Raw genomic sequence first — 24,858 nt, 5'->3', positions numbered from 1 at the left:
TATAGTTTGGACAGTTTATATATTCACAATTCTACTCCTATTTTAGTGATGCAACTATAATTATTTAGAACTTTACATAATTAAGTACAATCATAATAGAGTATTACATACTCAAGAATCTAAATAAGAGAGATTATCATACATTTAGTAACTTTTGGAAGCAACATTGACACCTTTAAAATATCAATAATATTTACAATTTACAAAAATCATAACCAATACTATTATGAAAAATAAAATTATTGAACAATAGAATCACACATTTTACACCTCATAATAATCTGATTCTTGATTCTCTTCATGAAAAATATAATTGGATAGAATATAAGAGTGAAATTGACTTAAGATTCAAATTATTATGTCCTTATATTATAAGAAAAGTATGAGTTTATAAAGATTACAAAAATAAATAGACAAATAAATAAATAAACTTTAGACAAAAACTTGAGAATGAATGCAATGAAAAACAATTCATCACGTTAAATGAATCAGGGAATATAGAAGTTTTTTATACTCGTTGGTAAAACGCATGCTACACATGAATCACGAAATATAAAATTAAGTTTTTCGTAAAAGAAACCGATTAAATCATTCCATGTGGAAAACGTCAACAAATGATTTGGAGCTTCAAAAAAATAAAAAATAAAAAAATAAAAAAAACTCATGTAATGTGTTTGATCATAACCTGTGAAAAGTTGATTTGTAAGTAGTCTTTCAATTCTTAATTTAGTAGCAATGTCATAAAAACGGAACAATCCTTTCCTAATAATCTTGCAAAAAACTAAAAGAAAAATGTTGGGAAGAGATTTACAACCAAAAAGGACCCCTTTAACACAGCTGATATGTCGTTCTCAAACACGGAAAGAATTTAGAGTCGCAACTGCCCTCCAATACTCGTCGACGAACATAAAACACTCATTAACGGTTTGAAATTTCGATGACGATTCCATTTGAATGGCATACGTTTTGGAAAGCAATGTTCGTTAGCATAGATTCAAGGTTACAGTTCACTTAAGACACGCACACACTTGTCTTCCAAAATCTTCACAGCTTCAGTAAATAGCACCTCAGGAGGCAATGCTCCAGTTGATTCAATAGTGACTGTAATGAGAAACGAAAAACGGGTAATAAATCATAATGTCAAATATACATAATTCAAAAGATTTGCATCAGTATGCAGGACTAGACAGAGACTGTAATAATCAGTGCAACAACCAAATTTATTAGGCAAATAAGGGTATACATATGACAGTAAAAAACAGTTAAGATATACGAAACCATAAAACACCCGAAAAAAACAGCAGCAATCCCAAAAAAACCACCAACAGACCACTAACAAAAGCCCAAGCTCACCCAGGAGAAAGCTCATCCAACCAGCCCCAAGCCACTGCTCAGACCACTTCAACAACACAGGAGTACACCAAAGAACCAAAGCAGCTCAGAGGGCAAGCCAACCAAGCAACCAACACCCAGGACCCACAGCCCCAGGATAGACCAGCACCAAAATCAAAAACCAACAGAGACCTTATACAGCAGACCACCAGTTCACAAGGAGCAAAACCATACCCCAACAAACCTAAACGAACCGAGCAAGCACCAGCCACCAGGACTAACAGGAGGAAAGCCCCAGACAGCAACCCAACAACATCTCAAAGGAGCAGCAAACACCTACACACTACCAGCAAAAACACCACGGTATACTCCAGCACAAGCATAAACCAACGCCCTTAAACAGGAAAAAAAAAAAAAAAAAAAAAGATCCCAAATACCCAGCAAGGCAGCAGCTACAAGCCTACAACAGAGAGGCTCAAGCATGGGGCCAGAGATCCTCACCCCCCTTTCTGTCTCACTAACAACCTTCTCTTTCCCTTGCAGTCCTGAAAAAAAACAACTAATGGCCTAGGTTTGGTGGCCCTCGTTTTTTAAACAATCACCCACTCCTCATTATCATCTAATAAAGCTATCTTTGGCTCAGGGGTGGCTACACTCAGATCATGTTTTAGGAACCCAACACTTGAATCCTTTTGGGGCGAAGATGGGTTAGTTATCTTCCCATCACGACAGTGCCCTGCCAAAAGGCGATTGTTTTACAATACTTAGGCATCCACTCATACAATTTAGGAGGGTCTTTGGTGGCATCTATTGCCATCATCAGGCTTCAAGCAAGTGTAAGGGTCAAAAGACCCTAGCTTGATTGCTTGTGCAATCATCTGTATATATAGGGACCCCAACAAACTAGTGTACTGCAAAAATCAATACAAGATTGGTATCTACCAAACTAATGTTGGGTGGATCAAAATGAATAATCGATAATAATGAGTCCAGTGCCTTCAAACAAGTGACTGACAACATCAAATATATACTAGCCTATCAATAGGAATAGGAATATTTAGATTGCATCATTTCACAGTTTATTCTGTATCATCCCAGTTTCAAACTAAAGCAACAAACATACATATTGACCTCAAGGATAAACTTTTCGCTCCAACTATCACAATTTTTTTTTGGAAATAAATGAAGCTAATGCTAAATAAAAAGTCCTTCAAAACAGAAAATACTCCATAGCTAGAATAATAACATGAGTAAAATTTTCTGATGCATAAAAATTTTCATTAAATAATCACAATTAGCTTACATATAAAATGATCTTTCTTGCGTCGAACAGCCACTTTATTATCCCATCCTTCCTCACGGATGCATTCTCTACAGACGGTGCAGGCTCTAGGTCTAGAAACTGTTGCTTTTCTACCTGTTTAGGCACAATTGGACAGAGAACAATAAATCCATGTACTTTTGAGCAAATAAATTACATCTTCACAGCAAGTATTAAGATCACAATACCAGCTGGAGTGTCTTCTATATCAAAAACATTGGCTGGGCATTTATTTACCAATTTTTCTGCAGTCTCATCATAAATATCTTGCAGAAGAACAACCTATACAATAAATCATTGGCATGTTAAAAATCACACAGGAAACATAACGGGTATGAGAAGGGCTTTCATTTGAGGGTAGGGATACCAATGCAGTATTGTTACCTCAGGAAGCATTTGGTACCAAGCAGTGGCAACAGGGGAAAACTTTGCATGATCTCTTCCTTGCCCTTTGACAGCATGCGCTTCAAGTTCGATTTCCTAGATAGGTGATACAATATTAATACAAGAAAAAAACTATAAAACTTCACAAAAGTATATGAAGAAACATCAGCAATGAAAAAAGTAGTAATAACCCATAAGTACCAAGGGAAAAAGAATTCACACTGTCAAATAACCTTCATCTACTAACCTACTTTCTCCATACACAATTTCCAAGAATATAATAGCAAAAAAAGACATAAAATAAACATGTCGCAAGTAATTTACATGTCCTGGGCCAATCCTACTAATAGTGATATCAGGATATTTGAGTTGAATTGGATTTTCGGAAAGTCCAGGTCGATTTTTCTGGCTAGATTTAAAATTTGTGTAAGTTTTCGGTGCTGAGGTCGAACTTGATCCTTTATCATCTAACTCCAACGCAAACTTACTCCCATCTGGCTGCCATTTTAGTTCTTCAGATTTGACTGCAACGTATTGATGGCAGATTGACAATCATGATCCAAATGTATATTCAGCAAATGAAAAAATATAAAAAATAATTTTAAACTCAACTAGGAGACTAATTACCTGATCGTCGTGAGCTACCTCTTTCACAACGAGCATGAAGACCAAACACAATTGTATTTTCCTCGGTTGGTTCATCCTTATCTAACAAAAATGAAAATTTTAACCATTAGACAGTATTGGCCAGAATCATAACTATTGACATTTTAGTCTGACAAAAAACAATTACATTTTACCTGACTTATAAGAAAATAGCCTTGGGTCAACTTTGATGGGAATGAGCCCCAATCTGTGTGCAAGAACCTCATCTGCTAACACTGATGTGTTGTTTGCTATAAAAACCTTCTCGATGGCCATTGTGGGAACCTATAATAACCATTCAAAGTCATGGAAGAACATGCATCAATGCATAAGCTACATACCAAAGCATGATGCCATAAACATGCATGTAAATAACACTTCTCATTTTCTATCCTCAACTGTGGAAAACAAGTAAACAAAAGAAAATCTAAATCTCAAAGAAAGTTGCTGCTGTTATGTCTGCTAGTAAAATCATGCCAAGGAAATGAAGCGCATTCAGTATACATAGCATTAGTGTCTCAAGTATAGCGACATACTAATACACATAGGTCACCAATACTATCCAAATCATTCCTCAAGAAGCGATGTCTAGTATTAGCTTCTTGGAAACCCAGCTCATAGTTCATACATGATGAACTTAATCCCTAGTTCAACAATCTTCCATTTGCAGAAGAATATACCAAATTTCTAGAAATCTAGATATACTCTATGCAAGGGTGTTCATAAACAAAATCTAGGCAACCAATATAGTTTCCAAATCATTCATCAAGAAGCCAAGTCTATGTAATAGATTGGATGCATTATCATTCTAGAATATTAGTTGAAGGCAAACAATAGAAAGTAGTAAAGAATTTGAGAGAGAATGTAAGATGTATATTGTTGTAATTCAAGAATACAAGAGTAAGATAGTAACACAAGCATTCGAAAAGCTAACACTCTCCCAAGAATGAGTATAGAAATCACCCTAAAAATCTAATACAATTTCCTCATGCATTACCCATTTTCTTCTACTTTATTTATTATACTAAGAAGATCTATAACTAACAAATAGTAAAATAATTAAAATACTCATTTAACTCATACATCACATTATTCCTACCTAAAGTTCCACCGTGCCCTCAATGTGGATAGAAAACTTTACTTTTCTAACTCACCGAGCATAAACTTGATTGTATGGAAATGTTACTCTTTTCGAACACTCCCCCGCACATGGGAAGCCATTTTTTAAATTTGGACAAGAACGTCATTGTTTTCCATGAAAAACTGAGATTCTTTATTTCCAATTAATCAAAACTATCGACTCTAAAAAAGACCAACACAAGATAAAGAGTTAACTACACACAACCCCAATTTAGTTTCGTCCTAAAACCAATTTGGTAATAGGAGATAACTCATCATACTTATACATTTTCAACCTCTTTCTAATTCTTCAATATGAAATCACTATTATTTTGCAAATACATCCTATAGTCATAATAAAAAAGCTTTGAAAAGCAGTCTCTGCTTCAACTGAGTCCAGTTACAAATCAACAATCAGAAATACCCAAATGGAATCGTCAAATACATCAACGGGCAAAATTACCTCGGCAATAAGAATACGACGAAAAGCATTAGCCAAAGCAGGATTGATACCAATCATATCAAACTCAATATCATCTTCAGTAAGGCGATTGATTACAACTTTAAAATCGTCAAAAAAACTATCCAAACTTGAATTATCGATTCCAAGCGAAGCAAATGCTCCTCCATATACAATTGATTCAGTCTGCATAAAAAGGCAAAGATTTAAAGGGAGGAACAACAAAAAAAACATAGAATCAAAGTGAAACAAATTGAAAAAAACAAACGTCGTTAGGAGCATCAAATTTGCAGGATACGCGAGTGCGCTTCAATTCCAAATGATCTGGTAGTTGTGGCATTTTCAACAAATTTTTGTGACTGAATGAAAAGAAAATTGAGGGAATGTTTAGGGTTTTTCGGATTTTATGTTTTGTTTTGGGTTTAGGGTTTATAATTTATAGAGAAAATTGAAAATTATATATTTATATCCTCATCGTTAAACTAAAACTTGTGTGAAGTATTAATACCTATTTTTTTCCAACCAAAGTCACCTTATAATATCAAAGTTTACTCCTTAAATTTAGGCTAATTAATCTCCAATAAGCATTTACTCTACTTTCTAGTTTTTTTTTCAAAAAAAAACTAATAAATGTAACTGTTTTTTTTAATAGTTTAGACTAACTCAATTCAAGTTTTATTAGGGTAAAATGACCTTAATAGAAAATTAGTGAAAGATATGGAGTCAAATTTCATGGATACGTAATATTAACGTGTTAGTTGTTTCATGAAACTATAATGCAATGACTACTTTATAAAAAAAATTAGCAATTAGAGTATTATTTAGTGATGTAGGTGTCTAAGATTTTTTTTTTCATTTTCTTAATAAATTGGATTTCAATGGTTATTATATCCTTTACTTTCATTTAGACAACTTCAATCGTCCAATTATCACACTTACTGCTGCATTTACTTAAACATCTAACAGTTATCTGCACAACCTTTTTATGTCGAACAGACTTAATAGAGTTTGATCATTGTAACTAAGACTTTAACAACTCTTCTTGATTCATTTTATTTTATAAATTTATAAAAAAATTAAATTTAATTTTACAAATTTACATTGTGTTTTTACACGATGAGACGGTCTCATACAAGACGGATAGAATACTAAACAAAAAATTGAATAGAAGGGGTGGTAAACTGGTAACTTTAGCCCGACCCGAAGTAGATGCTTTTGTAGCCGACCCTACGTTCAAACCAACACGGGCTTGTTCAGTAACTTACAATCTTCTCAGTTAGGGTTTACATTCATACAAAAAATTAGGGTTTATTAATCTCTTTCTTCCCCCTCTGAAGTAAATTAATTGAAGAAGATGAGGAAGTTGAAATTTCATGAGAAGAAATTATTGAAGAAAGTGAACTTCCTCGAATGGAAAAGAGAAGGAGGTCACAGAGAAGCCAGTGTTATGCAGCGTTACCATGTTTCTGAACGTGATGATTACAAAAAGTATTTTTCTTTTTATGTCGATTTTATTCTTGATTTTGTTTTTTGGTTGTTAATTTTGATGGCTTATTATTGATTTAGATTGGTTATGTTGGACATTGGAGTATTTTATTATGAGATTAATCTTTGTTATTCAGGTTGCAACTTTTGATTGGTTATTGTTAAATTTGGAGTGTTATCTATGAGTTTAATCTAGGTCATTTTTTACTATCTGGGCTGCAACTATGAGTTTAATTTTGATTGGTTATTTTGATTGGTTATTGTGAATTATACTCCCTCCATTTCTTTTTTTCTTCTCATTCACTCTTTGCACAGCTTTTAATTCAAATTTAAACTTTAATATCTCTACATAGACATAATAAAAAATCATAAAAATTACATAATAAAAAATTATACATTAATACGAATCTAACGAGATCTGTATATATTTTATCTTCTAAATGTGTGTCAAAAATATTAATTAAATTTCCCTCTCCTTAAAGTGGAATATTTCAAATGGAATGAATATTAGAGAACGGAGGGAGTATGTATTTTGATTTTTTTGGGTTTAATTTGGGTCTTTGGTTTTGGAAAATAGGTACAATAGTTTATGTAGAATGGTGCAGAAACTTGTTTACATATTGAAGCAGATGGATGCAAGAGACCCTTATCGAATTGAAATGACCGACAATCTCCTGGAAAAATTGTAAGTTTTGAAACCTTTTCTAATTTTTTCTTTTGATTTTTTACATTGGTGAATCGGATAGTTCTTGATTGTATCCATGTTTATCGGATGGTTTGCTGTGCTATATGGTGAGCTACATTGGTGTTATGTATTAAATTGGGGTTGAGCTCTTAATTGATATGGGTTTTGAGATTGAGAATGTTATAAATTTACAGAGTGATTGATTTTTAGTGATTCTTTCTTGATCAACGCTGTTAGTAGCTGCATATACAATATGAGTGTTTTGAGGTTGTAGATAATCGCGCTTTTGGACATAGCCAGAGAAACCAATTCTGCCATTTCCATTGATTATGAGATATGTTATGAGTTTTAATATGATAATGTGCTTGATAATTTCTGTTGATGACAGTTTATACCCAAGATTTTGGTAGTTTGAAGTATTTTACATAACTTGTAATAAAGTTCGGATGGTATTAAAGAAAAGCTTGAATGCTAATAGGCTATAATGAGAAACAACTTACGGCCCGTTTGGTAGGTGATATTAAACGTTGATAATGGAAATGAAAATTAATGTAATTTTAGTTGAAAAATCTCTTGACTACCTTGTTGGCCATGTTTGTCCAACTTTAATTATCTCATTTTCTTCATAAAGCTCATTCCAATGCATTAATATTTGGAGAGGTGCTATTAGGTGGTGATGAAAATTTGCAAACAAAAATTTTTTGTAATCAAAGTTTCATCACCATGGGAATGACAACGAACCTACCATTTAGTACCATTAACCAAATGGGCCGTTAGGTTACTTGTGTTTCCTAAATTTGAAACTCTAGGGTTAGTTATCTCGGTTATTATTCAGGATGTAGTGCTAAAGATGATCACATTTATTGATCGGAGAAAAAATCAAGTAAACTCGCTTTAAACAAATACCTGACATGATGGAGTATGTGATAAGATTGACTATCAAAATTGCGATTGTGTTTTACGATCCTGCGATTCTATGATCAAATTTTCAAACTTTTGGAATGAATAATGATGGGTGGAAACTAAATATTTTAACATATGTAAGTTTGATTTCAGGATCATATTATCCCGCGGTTCGATCCTATTTCCTGATCGATTCAAAGCGAAATCTCAAACCTGATAACCTTAGATGTGATTTATAGCTGCTCACTATTCCTAATGTTGTTGAGATGCATTCTGCAAATAATTCGTCTTATATGTAATTGAAATTCTTTCACTGCAGATATAATATGGGTGTAATACCCAACAGGAAGAGCTTAGCTGTGTGTGAACGCTTGAGTGTATCATCTTTTTGCAGGTCAGTACTCATGCTGCTCTGTACACCTGTCACCTATTGCTTGATTCTCTACATTCTGTACTTGTAAGGTTTTTCGGTAACACAAAGTCTTGTGAGAGGCGGTCTCACGGTGAGATGCTATCTATAGATGGGCTAAAAAGCCGAACTAACATAATTATTAGCATACGAGTCTCTTGTTTTGAGGTCGTCTAGACGGTTTCTCGCAAGAGTACCTTTGGGTAAAAGTTTTCTTCTTTTTTGGGGTGGGGGTTAGGTGTGTAAAGGAGAGGAAGCAACTACAGTTGGGGTAAAGCCAGTACAGTTGGAAACCATATTTCGCGGTTAATGTGGATGGTTTTTCAGTTTTAAAGGCTTATATTGCGGTACTACGGTTGATGGTCGTAGTAGCCCCATAACCATTTACAATGCAATCACGATGTGGTGGGGTAGCCGATACGTCGCACTATGAAAGGAAGGAAATGCACAAGTTTTTTTCTCTTAAATGGCTGTTGGGAGTTTCCTGGTCATAGGTAAGTAAAAGAAAAAAAAAATGACTTGTTGTCATCAACCTTCGAAATAATAGAATAACAATAAGTTTTATTCGATAAATCCAGTCTCATTAAGTAAATATCAGTTTTGATCAGGACGAGGAGCAGATCGGTATATTTAGATTTCTGATAACGGGGTAAGGCTAAAGAACACCTACAGGCATAGAGGAAGGGATAATCCTTCGTGTAGGTAGTGAGAATCGAACTCCTATCATAAGAGTGAGAGGAAAGCCCTCAACATTAAATCAACCTATGATTCTGAATAAGAATCAAGTTTAAACATTAATAATGATTATAGTTTAATAAATATCAATTAGAGAAAAGAGATTTGAGTCATGACTTACGTTTTTTATGCATCTTTTAATAAAAATGTGAATGTTTTACTTTGATAATGCAGATTTGTGTGATGAAGTAGCATATATGATCCTGATTCACTTTTCTTTGCAGGCGGCGACTCTCTTTTATATTGGTGAGGTCCAAGTTCATCGAGTATCTAAAAGAATCCGTGACATACATTGAGCAAGGACACATTTGAGTAGGGACCGAGACAGTGACAGACCCAGCGTTCCTGGTTACCAGGAATATGGAAGATTTCGTAACTTGGGTAGATTCATCGAAGATTAAGAAAAAAGTTTTACAATATAACGACAAACTGGACGATTTCGATCTTATTCAGTGAGCAAGATTCATCATCATCTTGAGTCGTACCTAGTGTACCCGCCCATAGAAATCTATTTTTTAGGTCGATTTTGTTGCTTCGAACTATACATGAATTTCATCTACTAATAACTATTAGAAGAAATCTATTCATATAAATCATTCTGGAATTCTTGAATGATTTGACTTATGGCACCTTTGCTTTGCCGTAACTTTATTATTTAAAAATTTTCAAATGGTACTGTCTCAAAATGAGATTGTTTTTATTGAACTAGTCTAATATATATTAACAGTCTTAAGGTAATCTCTTATTATCTTAAAAAGATCATTTACAATGTCAAAGTGGCTAATTATAATCATAAAATAATTACTTATAGTTTTTTCTACTGATCACTTATTATAGTCTTAAAGTGTTTATATAATAATATGACCTATTCTTACTCTAACTTCATAATTGTTCATAATATGACCTATTCTTACTCTAACTTCATAATTGTTCGGGAGCTAATTAGTTTAGGTTTAGACAAATTAGATAATATTGTTGTTTTTGGGTTTTATTTATAACCAATCAATCCTTATTATCATGTGTCTTATTTTTCTTCACTCACATTAATAATATATGTTCTCCCATGTCATTTGGTGGATGTAGCTAACTTATTGTTAATGAATTATGTTAGATTTTTGTGTGGTTTCTATTGTTAGTATATTTCTTACTTGTATGTGTTTTCGTAGTAATGGTTTATTTATAATTTTTAAGTAATTACTTATGATCTTAAAAGTTAAAAATGAATAATTACTAATCTTAAAATGCTCATCTTTAACATTAAAGTGCTCACTTACGAAGTCAAAGCGATCAATTAGTAAAAGGGGTTGATTATGTGGATATATCTCTCAAAGAAATAATTTCACTTGTTATTGCTATAAATACTTTGAAAGATCAAATATACTTCATAAGTTCCTTTAATTAGCACCATGTGCTCTTGGAAAAAAGACAGTGAAAAGGAAATCTAAGTTGAAAATACGATAAAAACAATTAGATAATGAAAAAGAAACAATTAGATAATGAAAAAGAATCGTTAAGATAAAGAGAAAAAAAAATTTATGAATGCAATTAAAATAATAATCTCCTTTTAATATTCTCATTTGATATTTAGGAGTATTACAATTAATGTTTCCACAAACTATTTTCTTATTTGATCATATAATTTAGTCAAATTTAACCTTAATTATAATCCAAGATTGAACATGTGTTCATTATAAACATTTACATAATTACATAAATAAAGTAAGACTATCATACCAATTTGAGTCGATAGTTCAACTCAAATCCTACCCATCCATAAATGAATTATAGTATATCAACCAAAGTATTAAAAAATTTAATTGAAAATAACAACTGTCTATAAATAGGTTAAATGTTTTGCCAAGGTTGCAAAATCTTGTATCACATCTATCAAAAAATACAATGTTCCTTTTCAAATGTCTCATTTACTTTTGAATTACTATTTATTAATCACATTATATTTTATTTTTAATTCACGCGTTAAATGTAAAAAGTAAAAAGTAAATAGTGTAACATATGGGTTTTTCACAAATTAGCAAATTCATAAATAAAATTAACATAAATAGTGTAAAAAGTAAAAAAAAAATTTTAAAAAAAACAAAAAAGTGAATATATTAAAACAAAAAATATCATTTGCATAAATCTTCAATGAATCTTTAATTTGGATATGTTGTGTTAGAATCTTCTCCGTTACTTTTTCTTCATGCTAACTTTAAGGTTGAAACTAAAAAATCATACACAGTGAAACAATATATAAATTTATGTGACGGTGGGAAATGGCAATCATCAAAGTTCACTACCAAAAAAGATCATACAAGAACTCCAAAGAAACTAAATTATCCATTTCTTAACTGTCAAATTGTAGGTGAAAATACATACCAAAAAAGACTTAAACATAATAATGTCTAGGGATTCTGTAAAACAAAATAATTTCTCAGCACCTAAGTCATACGTTGGGCAGCCTCTTTGGCCAACACCTTCTCTCTTGCCTTCATCTTCGCTTGAGATTTGGAACCCATGATACCGCCTCCCCACTTCTTCCTATGCTCATCGAACTTGTCATTGAAGTTCGCCTGTCAAAATAAACAATCCAAGTGTTAACAAAAGGAAATCGTTAAACTTTGAAAAACATGTTCAGCGATTTATTTGATCATCCAGCTAAACAGAGTCGAGGACTCATAAAATGGAGTTTAGTATATGAGCCCATCATCATCATACCCAATATAACCCGTTCAGGAAACGGGCACAAAATTATCATCTTTATAGCCTCACTAAAAGAGAGAGTTGGATGACTCGTATAATAGAGTCAAGAATAAGAGCACAATGAGCATAAATGATGAAATTGAATAGGCAACAGGCATAAAATTATCACCTTGACAGCCTCGACAATTCTGCTGAATTCCATCTTGTCTTCATTCTTTACCGATGTCAAACATAGAGCTGCAGCGGTTTTCTTGTGAACAATCTGTTCTTATAAACAGGGAAAGGATTAACATCTATCTTATGACATAGGAAACAAAAAGCTAGAATCAACAAACAAATAGATTACCGTTCCAAGACGGGCTTTTCCCTTGACAATGCAGTAAGGAACTTCCATCTTACGGCAAAGGGCAGGAAGCCAAACAACAAGCTCAATCGGGTCGACATCATGGGCAATAACAACCAACTGTGCCTTACCCTGCAATATTGATATGAATATTTTCAGGAACATACACAGCAATGGCACTTTAATACTCTAATGAACTAAAATAAAATAGTCAAATGAACATGTAATAGATCACCTGCTCAATAAGATAAGTAATGTGGTTGAGACCGTATTTGACCACAACGGGTTTCTTTGCCTCGGGCTTTTTACCCTCAGCTTCAGCTTGTGCAGCTTTCAAAAGCCTTTCCTTTTTGGCTGCTTTGTCCTCGGGTCTGTACTTGAGCAGCAACTTAAAAAGGTTGGAAGCTACAGGATAAATATTAGAATTAGCACTAGAAGTATAATAGCAAAGATATACATAAATTCCGTAATCGAAAAGTATTGAAGTCCTGAACGTAGTTCCCGACAAACAAAGAAAATTACCCAAGTTCTTGTCAAGGGCCTTGGTGAATTGATTGATAGCTGGAGGAACCTTCAAACGCTGCTTCAGAATTCTTCTCTTCCTCTGTATTTGGACGACCCGCGGCCATTTGACAAACCTGGTAAGGTCTTTCTTTGGGGGAAGAGCACCACCAATACCAAATTGCTTAGGTCGCTTCTCGAACAAAGGGTTCACAGCTTTTTCCTGTAATAAGCAAAATTCCATGAGTATAAAATATTAACACAGAAACTGTTTGCAGCTGCAACAGTAATTTACACTCACGAGAATCGCCTAAGGTCTTATGCTCGTATTACAAGACTGATCCTATAGAGTATGGACTTCAGCAAACATTTTACTTTCCCGATAAAATTACATGAAACAACATAACTAATAACACAGTTGACAACTAATTAAGCTCACATAAATAGCTATAAAGAATCAAAAAATAAACAAGGGATCCAGCAAATTTTACTCCTTTTTATTAGTCTCATCTATTGTCACATGATTCAAAAAAGCTAATTATGGTCAGTTTTAGGCTACTCTTGGGTAAATTTGAGCGAATCATAAATTTAAAAAGCGAATCAGTTAGCGAATTATGTTACACTGGTCTCATCACACAAAGTAAATTACTATCCTCCACTCAAATGACATAGCAATAATATCATAGAATCGGATGAGCAAGAAAGCACACTTACAGGCTTCTTCTTAGATGCGGCAACCTTAACTCCTTTTTTGGGAGCCTGCAAAGCCAGTGTAAGAGTATGAGGAAGCATATTCAAAACAAATTTAATACATTAACCAGAAAAACACATGAATCTGAAACACTTAAACTGATAACCACCACGATTAAAGCTCTAATTCATCATAAGCATCAAATACCAAGTACGTGTATAGCATTACCAAAACAAACATCGGATTATTGGAAACTATTCACCAATTAATCACCTTTGATTGCTAATGAACCATTTCACTCAGCAATTTAGTAGTTTTGTTCTCATAAAGTCATGATGAAATAATCCACACCTTTCAATCTCAAAATACAATCAATAAAACAATGACAACATTACAACCCTAATTTATCTTAAATAAATTTTTTAAAAGGTACATTTTGATCACCTAAACCACCTTTTCTAATAGAATTAAGAATTAGAAGTTTAAAACTTTCCTCACTCCCTACATCTTCAACCTCAAAATAAACATCTTGGAAAACTCAAACAAACCCAAGAATCTATTTTTTTTAATATCAATAAAGTGGAAATAAATTCAAAACCCTTAGCATCATATTAATTAAACTAGATGACTTCACATACATTACTGAATAATGTGATCAAAAATTTCTCAAATATCCAGATGAAATCAGCTAAAAATACAAAAGCCCATTTAAGTAAAGTGACAATCACTTAAAAACATGAAAACCCATTTAAACTAGATGAGTTCGCATACATTACATAACAATGAGATCTAGAATCATGAGTTCGTCAAATACCCAGATGGAATCAACTAAAAACATGAAAATCCATTTAAATTATTGCGAATTAAAACAAACAGAAATCATAGATCCACATATATTAAACACTTATCATTGAAGAGATTGAAAAGAGAACAGAAAGGAATGAATTTTTACCATCCTGCGGCTGAACAATTGGAGAACGGGAGAAGGAGATGAAGGAAATGAAGGAAGAAAGAAATGTTGCCGCAAATTAGGGTTTTTATCTCAGCCTTTTAGATGAGAAAAGAGTCCACATAAACCCTAATAGGCTTTACACTAAATAGTATCAAATTACCCAATACATTTTGCGATCACATTGCCCACTTAGAAAGAACTGGACATAGCCCATGGGCTTTGTGTCGGGCCGTGCTGCGGGCTAAAGTGTGTAGTATTTTCTTTCTATATTTGTGAAAATTTGAATAAAAAAAGATTATTTAACTAAATTCCAAAAATAAGCTTCGTGAAAACTTAATTTCCAAAATAAACGTCCGTACATCCAAACCTAGCCTCGGTTGAAGTCGCTGTTACTAACAGCAAAAGAACAAAAAAAAAAATAAAATCTAAAAGCATAAGTCGTTGTTACTAACAGCGACTAATGTCTTTTTTAATTTTTCAGTTTCCTTCTCCCATTTCAGTTCACGCGTTTTTCTTTTCCTCAATCAACCTACGAGATCTCCTTCTTCTTTCCACCATTAAAATCAAATTCAATCTTTCAACTAAACTCATCAAATTTCAAGTTTGTACCACTAATTAGTTATGTCATCTTCCTACATCGACCTAAGTACTATTTTTTTGTGTTTTTTTTTTCCATTTTGAAAAATTAGGGTTTACTGAATTTTTTTCAACTTTCACGTTAATGTAGGTTACTAAACTTGCAATTTACTAATTCTTGTTGATCTACAGCTTATTGAGATACGTTTTCATTATAATGTTTTTTGTTTGGTGTTGAATTTAAAATGTATGTCATGTATGGTGGTCATTTACACTTAAATCTACGAATATGTCGAATGTAGTTGTTATTTACCTTGATGTTCATAATGAGGTTCTTTGTTCGTAAATTTGTTGTTGAATTTAAAATGTATAGTGGTCATATATTTATGAACCTGATGGTGATGTTGATTTTGAATGTATTGTTGTAGAAATGGATTAATTTCGTGTGACTGTTGTATGCTTTTGGAATGGTTCAATGCGACCAACTATAACAATGTTAAATATGTTGGGGGAAGACGTAAACTGTTTGCATGCAACTCATACATGGATTTGAATGAATTTAAACATTTCATATGCTCTAAGATTGGCATTGACACTACAAGAATAATATTAACATTTATAAATTAAGAGTAAAACTAACATAATACCTTATGTTACCTTTATAAATTACTTCAAAAGAACAAGAATGATGTAGATTACATATAATGAAGTAGGGAAATGATGGAGTTATTTATAGAACATCATTACAACGGCTATTCTCAAATTCGTAAACGGCTATTTTTCTAATTAACAACGGCTAGTTTACTTCGTACAAAAAAAAATTAAATAAAAAGGTATAATTCGCCGTTAGTAACAACGACTTATACCTTTTTATTTTTTTTTTTGTCTTTCGCTGTTAGTAACAGCGATTTTGATCGAAGCTAGGTTTGGATGTACGGACGCTTATTTTGGAAAATAAGTTTTCACGAAGCTTATTTTTGGAATTAAGTTGTTAAATGATCTTATTTTTTTCAAATTTTCTATATTTGTTCAGCTAGTCTTTTGAGAGACGTATATCAAGTCCAACACATTAAAGATTAATGCCTACTTACCGTATTCTTAATGTGTATTTACATTCTCTTTAATGTTTATTTACCGTATCCTTAATGCCTACTTTCAATATCTTAATGTCTACTTATATTATTTTTGATGTCTATTTATAATATTTTAAAAAATATATAATGAGTCAGCTCAATTATAGATAGTCTCTTAAAGAGACTGTCTCTTACAAGAATTTTTTATACTTGTGTTTCAAATCCGCAAGTATTGTATAAGACCGTCTTAGCGTGAGACAGGCTCATACAAGCAGTCGATTAGTAAAAAAACATAACAAAATAAAAAGTAAAGAAATTTAAGTTGTACAAGGCAACAATTTTTTTTTTTTAAAGTTTGGGCTGACTCAATTAAAGTCGTCTCATAGTGAGACGGTCTCAATAAAGAATTAGTCTTTTCAGATTGAGTAATTCTTGTATTTGACTAAAAGAATGTCTCACGGTGGTATGACATGTTCATATAGAGTATATATTAAAAAAAATAGTTATTCTTGTGAGAAATCGTTTTTCAAGGAGACAATCTCAAAACAAAAGGCTCACATTCTTATTTCCTTTTTTATTTGTATTAATTGGGCTATTTTTGCCCATATATATAGTGCATATCTCGGAAAAAAAATCTCTCACAATAATTTGTGTTAAAAAATAGTTGTATTTAAATTTAAAGCGTTAAGTTTAAAGTTCAAACTAATGTGTTAAAACAATAAACAATTAAAATTGAGTACATTTGATACCCTAGATTTAGTTTTAAAAATGATTGATAGACTACTCATATCAACAAGATGTATCTTTTTTTTTAAGGGAGTCCATTTGTCAGGAACTCCAAGTTAAGAATGTTTAGTGGGGAGCAATTTTTGGATGGGTGACCTCCTAAGGAGATATTCTTGGTGCGCATGAGTGAAACTAAAAAGTGCGTTAGAAAGACTTGTGTTGGTTTGTAGGGCTGGTCTACAGCCTCCATGAGTAGTCACCAGTCTTTTAGGCTATAGTATTACAAATGGTATCAAAGCAACGCTGCAACGTGGCTAATTATGTGTTCAATGCACCCAGCGGGAGAAAAGATTCTGAAACTACGATCCAACGAGGACATTGTATTCCTAAGTGGGGGTGAGTGTGATATCCCATATTTAGCTTTAAAAGGATTGATTGACTACTCATATTAACAAAATGCATTTTTTTTTCAAGGGAGCTTATTTGCTAAGAAATCTACAGTTAAGCGTGCTTAGTGGGAAGCAATTTTAAGATGACTGAACTCCTTGGAAGATTTTCTGGGTGTGCATAAGTGAGACCAAAGTGTGTTGGAAATATTTATGTTGGTCTGGGCGATTAGTCTATTGTCTCCATGAGTAGTCACCAGTGGTCTGTTATGCCGGGGTGTTACAGTATATCTTAAATATAAAAGCTATTTTAAATTAATTTAGTTAAGTTATTTAACTTAATTCACGATTGTTTTACAATGAACCGTCTTAAGCCCAATGGTGACTGGCATTTTGCATGTACCATCAATTATCGAAATTATGAAATGAATAAGCTAATTTATATATATATATATATATATATATATATATATATATATATATATATATATATATATATAAAGCACGAAATACGTCAACAATCAACTTATTTCAAAAAATAAGTGTCTAATTTTCAAATCTGAGGTTTGGTGTTGTGCGCAGTTACTAACTGTGAACAGGTGCTTACTTTTTTCAAAAGGCAAAGAAGTTGTTCGCAGTTAGTAACTACTTTTTTATCTTTTTAAAAAGTCAACAGCCCTGTTCGCAGCGAACAACTTTTTTGCCTTTTTAAAAAAGTAAGTACCAGTTTGCAGTTATTGCAAACGGCATTAAATCTCAGGTTTGAAAATTAGACGCTTATTTTCTGAAATAAGTTAACTATTAATTTATTTCGTGGTTTTTTCTTTCTTATAAATTCGCTTATCCATTTAAAAAATTCTCAATTATTAATCTCAAGTCAATATAACAACTAATCTTTTGTTAATTGAATTATGGATAGTTATTAGCCCAACATTATTCATAACCTAAATTTATTCTATCCGACAAAGGATATGACAAGTTACACATATAAATACAATCAACCATAACAACATTAATTTTTTTTTAGGGTAAAATTATTAAAATATTCATCATAATAAAGTTTGTCAGTGCGTCTTCTTTCTTCCATCCACCCACCACTTTTCCAGGTCGCTTTAATTTTGCGCTAATACAAAAACCCAATCTTTTCCCCCAATTTCTTCTTCGTAAAATCTATCAAACCCTCTTTTTATTTTTTGATTCTTAATGTGGAATCTTCAATTTCTTCATTGGGATTTTTAGATTTATTCATCTTTTTGTTGCCCTATCAATTTTACCTGGCTATTTTTTTGCTTACACCATTGTTCAAGGTACAATCTTTTTTGATTTTTAATGATAATTATTGGATAATTTGCTAAATTTAACTTTATAATCACTTATATTATCAATTATCTGTAATGGGTATCTTCAATTTAGCTGTTTTTTGTTGGATCATTGTATTTTGTCTTCAAGTTTTTGAATTTTCTTCAATTTATGAGGTTTTGTTTGTGGGTACTTATTTTATTTACTAATTGATGCTTTATCTTTGTGGGTATGTTTTGTTTTGGTGAAAGTTTAATTCTTGATTGTCAGTATAATTTATTCTGAAGTGAAACAAAGAATTATTCTTTGTATAAGTCATGAAGGAAATTGGAGAATTTTCACCCCTTTTAATTGAAAAAGAAATTTGAAAACAATAGTCAAAGAGATGAAAATATCCTTTTTGTATATTTTATAGTACTTATATAGAATTTTCCTTAATAATACCTATGTATTTCCTTAGAGGATCAAAAGGATGAAGAATTCTACTTATCATCATCTAGCCATCAGTTCCTGTATTTCTTCTGTACTTATTGTTAGTTTCTGGTTTTCTGATGCATTGACTTTTCCTTTTGGTCAGCAACTATTTGTTAATTGAAAATTAAATAATTTTGAAGTTAAAAATTCTGTCGGTAGAGATATACTTAGAAAAATTTGATATTCAAGGTTTGTTTATTAAGAGTAGGTTCAATAAATACCTGCTTTTGTTTCCTAGTTTCTATTGATCTTTGACATTTTCATCCATGGTATTCTGGATGGTGCCAAAGATTTATATCTTTGGTTTGGAATTATAACAGATTATATTAAAATGGCTCATGATTGTATACTTTTTTCAATGTGAAGTACTTGCATGTTTGCTACCAAGTACCAAGGGTCAATTGAAATTACCTTTTGTCATCAACATACATCCAACCCCAAACCCCGCTTAGGGGTGCCACTAATGGTTTTAGGGTATCAAAAATTCTTCTATGAAACGGTTTCACCGTGAGACGTGCCTCATACTTGGATTAAATTGCCCAATAATAGAAACTTTTAGCTTATGGGCTTCTTGTTTTGAGTTTGTCTCACCATGAGACGGTCTCATACAAGAGGGGTTGTTAGGGTAATAAATTGTTGGTGGTATAAGTATTGCTTCTATTTCAAGTGGAGGATTGTTGCAACTGATCACATTTTCTGGATACATGGCTTTGGGACTGTTGCCGTTTAAATTGGCTAATGTGTATCTAATTTTTTAACTAATTATGTTTCAGGTTAAATTATTAAGTATTTCGCTTGTTGAAGGTTGCAAGGAGAGAGGGTATTAGTTCGTGGAGGTGGCGGACTTCTGCGAACTGAGCGTCCTCTCTCGTTTTTTATTGTGCGAGTATCATTCCTCGACTTCTGCACGAGCTCATACTCACTGAAGCTTTTCTGGGGATTTGGTGCTACATTTGTTGTGTATGAGCGAGACAACGGCTGCAATAATGGGTGCTATTTGTTCTTGTTTGCGTGTGGAGGATATAGAAGACTATGTAAACAGAAACAGCTCAATATACAGGAACTGTATTTGTCTAAGCTGTTTCCTTCAAAACTTCTTTCATTTGGTATGCTGCCTTTTCTCCTATATAATACTTCTTTGTTCAGTGTAATAAGGGTCTGGTTTCATAATCATACTTATGGATCATATTGTTTGCTGATGCAAAGCTGCAGCATATTCATACTTAACAAAATGGGGAGTTGTGACCAGGTTAATTCTGTTTTGTGATAAATAGTGATTTTTTTCGCGTGATCGTGAGCTGCTTTCTTTTCCTGAGAATGCTTCTTATTTAAGACCTATGTTACTTGGACTCTGGTACTGATGTCGGATACTGGTATGTGTCCAAGTGTTGGATAATTCTAAATATTCATTTTTACGCCTAAATGAAGTGTCTAAGTGTCATACCGATGTCTGAGCATCAAGGATTGCACACGGGTATGTGAAGCAAAATAAAGAGTCCCATTAACATAGTTTTAGACAAGGCTATGAGGTTTTACTGATTTTGTCGTGTCAGCTTTCTTATGCAGTTTGTATTGTCCTTCCTTGTGCTTGAACTATCTCTCATTGTTTTATCAGGGATGAAAGGAATGCCGTGAAAAAAGTGTTATTTGCCTGTTAATCTGGATTCATTCAAGTTCTACACTGGAAAATTGTTTGAGTTGTACCTACTATTTTATAATTTTACCTTAGCTGATTATTATTCTGTTTCATTTTGGGTATGGTATTTGTTGCCAATTGCCAACTATCGTTGTAGACATACTTTCTCCTTCTAATCTATTGCAACAATTTGTGTGTGTGCGTGCATTGGGATTAGGCTCAATAGTTAACAACCCTTATGATGAAAATATGGCTAAAAAGAAAAACGCATGTCATGAGGGGAGAGGTAGGACAAATTATTGGTTTTTTTTTTTTTTTTTAATTAAGGGACTTGTTTGTTCCTGTCTCATTCCTGCTTCTTCATGTCTTGAGAGGAAGAAGGGGCAGGGCATTTGACTTGTCGTACGGGGATGTTATTTTGGAGGGGTTTGATGCTGGTTTTCCTTCTAATATTTCTTCACTTGATCCCCTTCTCTGGCTACTTATTTCGCTTCAATTAAGCAGTTATCTAATCGTATTGTGTCTCTGTAGTACTCTTCATTATTTCGAAGGGGGGAAGTTCAATCCTTGCCTTCATCCATCCAAGGGGCATCCTTAACTTCTATGGCATCAACCGACAACGCTCTTGCTGATATGTACCGCTCTCCTCCTAGGCCCTTGCCTTATGATGCAGATCCTAGATATTACCGCATGCAGCGGGATGGCCTGTTTTCGAGACGTGATAAAGGGTGCAGTCATTCCCATGACGAATCAGAACCTCTGAGGAGTGATGTTGATGCTGATTCCGACCCTTTGTGTACCGGAGGTAAGTGGAATGAGTCAACTTGTGAAGATGACTCAAAAGAGTGTCGTAAGTCGTCTGTGAAGCTTTCATCAGCAAAATCGACCACGGTTATGGGATATTTCTATTCATCATCCGAGGATGAAGATGTTTGTCCAACTTGTCTCGAAGGTAATAATTCATACTCATTTGATTACGTGCTTGAGATGTCCATACTCATTTGAAGCGTTTTTAAATATAACCAAGTTTCCATTTCTGGATCTTGATAGTACTCAACATCTTGTTGATGCAGAATACACCGAAGATAACCCGAAGATAATCACGAAGTGTTCTCATCATTTTCATTTGGGTTGCATTTATGAGTGGATGGAGAGAAGTGAGAACTGCCCGGTTTGCGGCAAGGTAAGTCTTCTCTTTAATATGAAATGTTGTGCCATTGTGGATTTCTCGCTGCATGATTATTCTTCTGTTTGTTGGTGCCTCCTTGTAATACCACTGGGAAATGTTGATTCATATGACAGTTAGAGAGACAAGGGCGAAGTTAGGATTTTAAATTAAAAGGGGCCAAATAGTCATGCACTTGTAAAAATATTGTCCACCAACCGATGCACTAGAAAAATAATTGTAAAAAAAACAAGTTAAATTTAAAATTTTTGTTTTTAAAACGATACAATTCTAGATTTTGCGACTTCAAATTGTTGGGAGGCTATGAAGATGTCATCATGGGTTACATTACTTACGTAAGTGTTCTGGAAGACTAAAATATGTTTGATTATTAGTTTTAAAAAATTATTACAAAAGATAAAATTTGCATATCATAAAGATTTGAAACGCAAACCTTAAGTTTCATTTCTACTATGAGTCTTGGACCATTGAACTATACTTGATTTTGTGTTACTTAAATACCCTTTATATCTTATATTATAAATTAAATATTAAGGGGTCCGAGTCAAAATTACAATGACGCATGTTTAGATAAGGGGACTGTCCTCCCAAACCTCATGTAGCTGCACCCACTTTGACATTTATGCATGTGTATAGGTATTTTAGTTGTGAGGTGGAGTTGATTTTAAACAATCCACTTAAGTTTTTCTCTTATTACAAGTTGGGGGGTGAGTGAATTATGGTCGGAAACAAGGGAAAATCTAGACCCAGGTATACTTATGCCATGTCCTGGGTATTCAATTTGAAACCCTACCAACATTGAATTGTGTAACAAGCAGAGAAAGATATTTCGAGTTTTCGACTGACCGTGTAGGCGTGTATAAATTTCCAGAATTTGCCCCAAAGTTTTTATTTCATTTCGCACTGCATGTTCCATTGACAAACTCATCTTGATGTTCATAGAAGACTATAGATCTGGACTCGCTCTTCCATAAACTGAGTACTTGTATCTTCATTCACATTCAGATTTAGCCTCATATATGTTCCTGATGTGTTTGTGTAAAACGAAGATCCTTTTACTCTGAATTACTGATCCTAGAAATGGTTCTGAAATCGTCTGTGGGTTGTCTTCGGTGAAGACTTTCCTGAACCACCCGTATTTGTAATAGGGTGATCCTTACCGTTTTTGAGCTTTTCTCGATCTTTATGTGAAATATTTTTTTGCCTTAAACCGAGACAATCGAAAAATTCAAATTATAAAGATCATTTTTTTTGAATTTTTGCCAATCCTTATGGGAAGTACTTTGTAGGTGATGGCGTTTGATGAATCTCCGTGACTTTGATCTTCCTGATGCAAGAAGCAACCGGAGCAAAAGGGCGAATAACTATAGAGGAAATCCGAAACTGTATAGTCGTTGTGAATACTGCAGGGTTGAGGTGTTTATATCCCACCCGTTCAGAAGTACATAAATATCAAAAAGAAAACATGCTGCATAGCCATAACAGGTACATGGACCATGGTCATAGAATTTATCTTGTCTTTTGTCTTTTCGCTCGATATTCGTTTCTTGGTATAAACTTTATCTTCAAAGAGAAATGAAAATTATGGTCGGGTTCTTAATTTTCTTATGAACCGAAAATCTCGCTGGTCTTTTGTAAATTGTTTCACTTTTGGTTTACAAATCATTCAGAACTCATGTATATGGCTTTGAGCCACTGATTTCATGCAGTTGATCGCTGCTCATGCGTTTCTGACTCCGATTTTTACTACCGTCTTGGTTTTATCTGTCAACTTACCCGTATTTCATGAAAATGATATGTTATCGGATTCATTTTGTTTTTGTGAATTGCTTGAAATGGAGCGAGCAAGTGAGCCAAATGAATAATCAGTTTGCTCGGCTTGAATTGTGTTTTTATGACTGTATTAGTTGCTAGGCTGCTCCGACCCATCCCATTTCACTGGAAATTTGGTGATTTGGCCAAAATATTTATGCTCTTGTAACATAACGGTAATGTTGGTTTTCATTTCGTCTATACTCCTGTTATTTTGAGTTTGCACCATATGATTTAAATATAAAAGTTCAGTTATTTTGAGTTTGTACCATATGATTTAAATATAAAAGTTTTTATAAGCATGTGGTGTAAAGTTCAATTATATGTATCTCACCAAGTCCATATAACGTTACAGACTTACAGTGCCATATCACGGTGTCACGAGTATTACTCAAAGTTTACATCCACCTAGGGATGATTCATGAGTTGTCTCAATTGGATTCAATAAGTTTAAGATTCAAACCCATTTATTATGTATGGACCCAGACACGGTTCGTGATTGTGAGGTGTGAAAATTTTGAACTTAGACCTAGAAATGTTGCGTCTATTGAGTCTAAGGGTCTTGCGTTAAAAACTTGAAATATGATGTTATTTAATTAATCGGTATTTTAAATATAAAATTAAAGTATACAAGTCGAGAAAGAGATGGTTGAATCAAAAGAATTTTTTAATAGTTATATTTCTGTCAAAGGACAATATGAATATTCCATCATATTCACTTAACACACTAAAGGGGTTATATGATATATCTAGTGTGGAAGTAGGCTAACATTTTTTAGTCTTAAATCTATTTGTTTATACTTTCTCATTTTTCAATTTTTAAGATCTTATTAGGTATAAAATTGGTCTATGTCAAATATAAGTTAAAATTAAGTCAATAATTATAAAATATGTTTAAAATTAATTTACTAGATTATGTCATGGGTTGGGTTTAGGGCGTTCTGGGGTGGGTTTGGATCTAGAGCAGATCTAGAATGAGTTTGGGTCGAGCCTGGGTATGAGTATCTTAAATCCAAATTTAGTTT

At 33.1% G+C, this 24,858-nt stretch overlaps 3 protein-coding genes and 1 pseudogene across 3 annotated transcripts; 2 read left to right on the top strand and 2 right to left on the bottom strand.

Moving 5' to 3' along the window:
• Window positions 1-651: 651 nt before the first annotated feature.
• LOC130803913 (uncharacterized) lies at window positions 652-5,732 on the bottom strand. The gene is made up of 9 exons (XM_057668143.1): window positions 5,530-5,732; window positions 5,265-5,447; window positions 3,838-3,967; window positions 3,665-3,745; window positions 3,362-3,561; window positions 3,038-3,133; window positions 2,842-2,935; window positions 2,636-2,749; window positions 652-1,101 (listed from the first exon to the last, which is right to left on the bottom strand). Exons 1-9 carry the CDS (start codon window positions 5,599-5,601, stop codon window positions 1,001-1,003), a joined length of 1,071 nt encoding a protein of 356 aa, XP_057524126.1. The 5' UTR covers window positions 5,602-5,732; the 3' UTR covers window positions 652-1,000.
• Window positions 5,733-6,476: 744 nt separating this feature from the next.
• LOC130803928 (uncharacterized) lies at window positions 6,477-10,082 on the top strand (annotated as a pseudogene).
• Window positions 10,083-11,784: 1,702 nt separating this feature from the next.
• On the bottom strand, window positions 11,785-14,802 carry LOC130803921 (60S ribosomal protein L7a-2). The gene is made up of 7 exons (XM_057668154.1): window positions 14,666-14,802; window positions 13,737-13,781; window positions 13,044-13,245; window positions 12,757-12,926; window positions 12,525-12,653; window positions 12,348-12,440; window positions 11,785-12,048 (listed from the first exon to the last, which is right to left on the bottom strand). Exons 1-7 carry the CDS (start codon window positions 14,666-14,668, stop codon window positions 11,917-11,919), a joined length of 774 nt encoding a protein of 257 aa, XP_057524137.1. The 5' UTR covers window positions 14,669-14,802; the 3' UTR covers window positions 11,785-11,916.
• Window positions 14,803-18,458: 3,656 nt separating this feature from the next.
• On the top strand, window positions 18,459-23,629 carry LOC130803925 (E3 ubiquitin-protein ligase At3g02290). The gene is made up of 5 exons (XM_057668158.1): window positions 18,459-18,733; window positions 19,973-20,305; window positions 21,367-21,787; window positions 21,909-22,018; window positions 23,311-23,629. Exons 2-5 carry the CDS (start codon window positions 20,162-20,164, stop codon window positions 23,335-23,337), a joined length of 702 nt encoding a protein of 233 aa, XP_057524141.1. The 5' UTR covers window positions 18,459-18,733; window positions 19,973-20,161; the 3' UTR covers window positions 23,338-23,629.
• Window positions 23,630-24,858: the final 1,229 nt, after the last annotated feature.

Source organism: Amaranthus tricolor, chromosome 17 (assembly GCF_026212465.1).
Source record: "Amaranthus tricolor cultivar Red isolate AtriRed21 chromosome 17, ASM2621246v1, whole genome shotgun sequence".
Taxonomy (NCBI): domain Eukaryota; kingdom Viridiplantae; phylum Streptophyta; class Magnoliopsida; order Caryophyllales; family Amaranthaceae; genus Amaranthus; species Amaranthus tricolor.
This window is presented reverse-complemented; position numbering and strand designations above follow the sequence as displayed.

What these genes read in the sequence shown, in the direction of transcription:
- LOC130803913 (XM_057668143.1), bottom strand. Translation starts at nt 5,601, where the DNA reads ATGCCACAACTACCAGATCATTTGGAATTGAAGCGCACTCGCGTATCC. An exon ending in GTCGTATTCTTATTGCCGAG is followed by an intron (nt 3,968 to 5,264) that starts GTAATTTTGCCC and finishes TGGTTATTATAG; the next exon opens with GTTCCCACAATGGCCATCGA. An exon ending in AGGTAGCTCACGACGATCAG is followed by an intron (nt 3,562 to 3,664) that starts GTAATTAGTCTC and finishes AATACGTTGCAG; the next exon opens with TCAAATCTGAAGAACTAAAA.
- LOC130803921 (XM_057668154.1), bottom strand. An exon ending in TTACTTATCTTATTGAGCAG is followed by an intron (nt 12,654 to 12,756) that starts GTGATCTATTAC and finishes TCAATATTGCAG; the next exon opens with GGTAAGGCACAGTTGGTTGT. An exon ending in GAATTGTCGAGGCTGTCAAG is followed by an intron (nt 12,049 to 12,347) that starts GTGATAATTTTA and finishes TTATTTTGACAG; the next exon opens with GCGAACTTCAATGACAAGTT.
- LOC130803925 (XM_057668158.1), top strand. Translation starts at nt 20,162, where the DNA reads ATGAGCGAGACAACGGCTGCAATAATGGGTGCTATTTGTTCTTGTTTG. An exon ending in TTGTCCAACTTGTCTCGAAG is followed by an intron (nt 21,788 to 21,908) that starts GTAATAATTCAT and finishes TTGTTGATGCAG; the next exon opens with AATACACCGAAGATAACCCG. An exon ending in ACTGCCCGGTTTGCGGCAAG is followed by an intron (nt 22,019 to 23,310) that starts GTAAGTCTTCTC and finishes AGTACTTTGTAG; the next exon opens with GTGATGGCGTTTGATGAATC.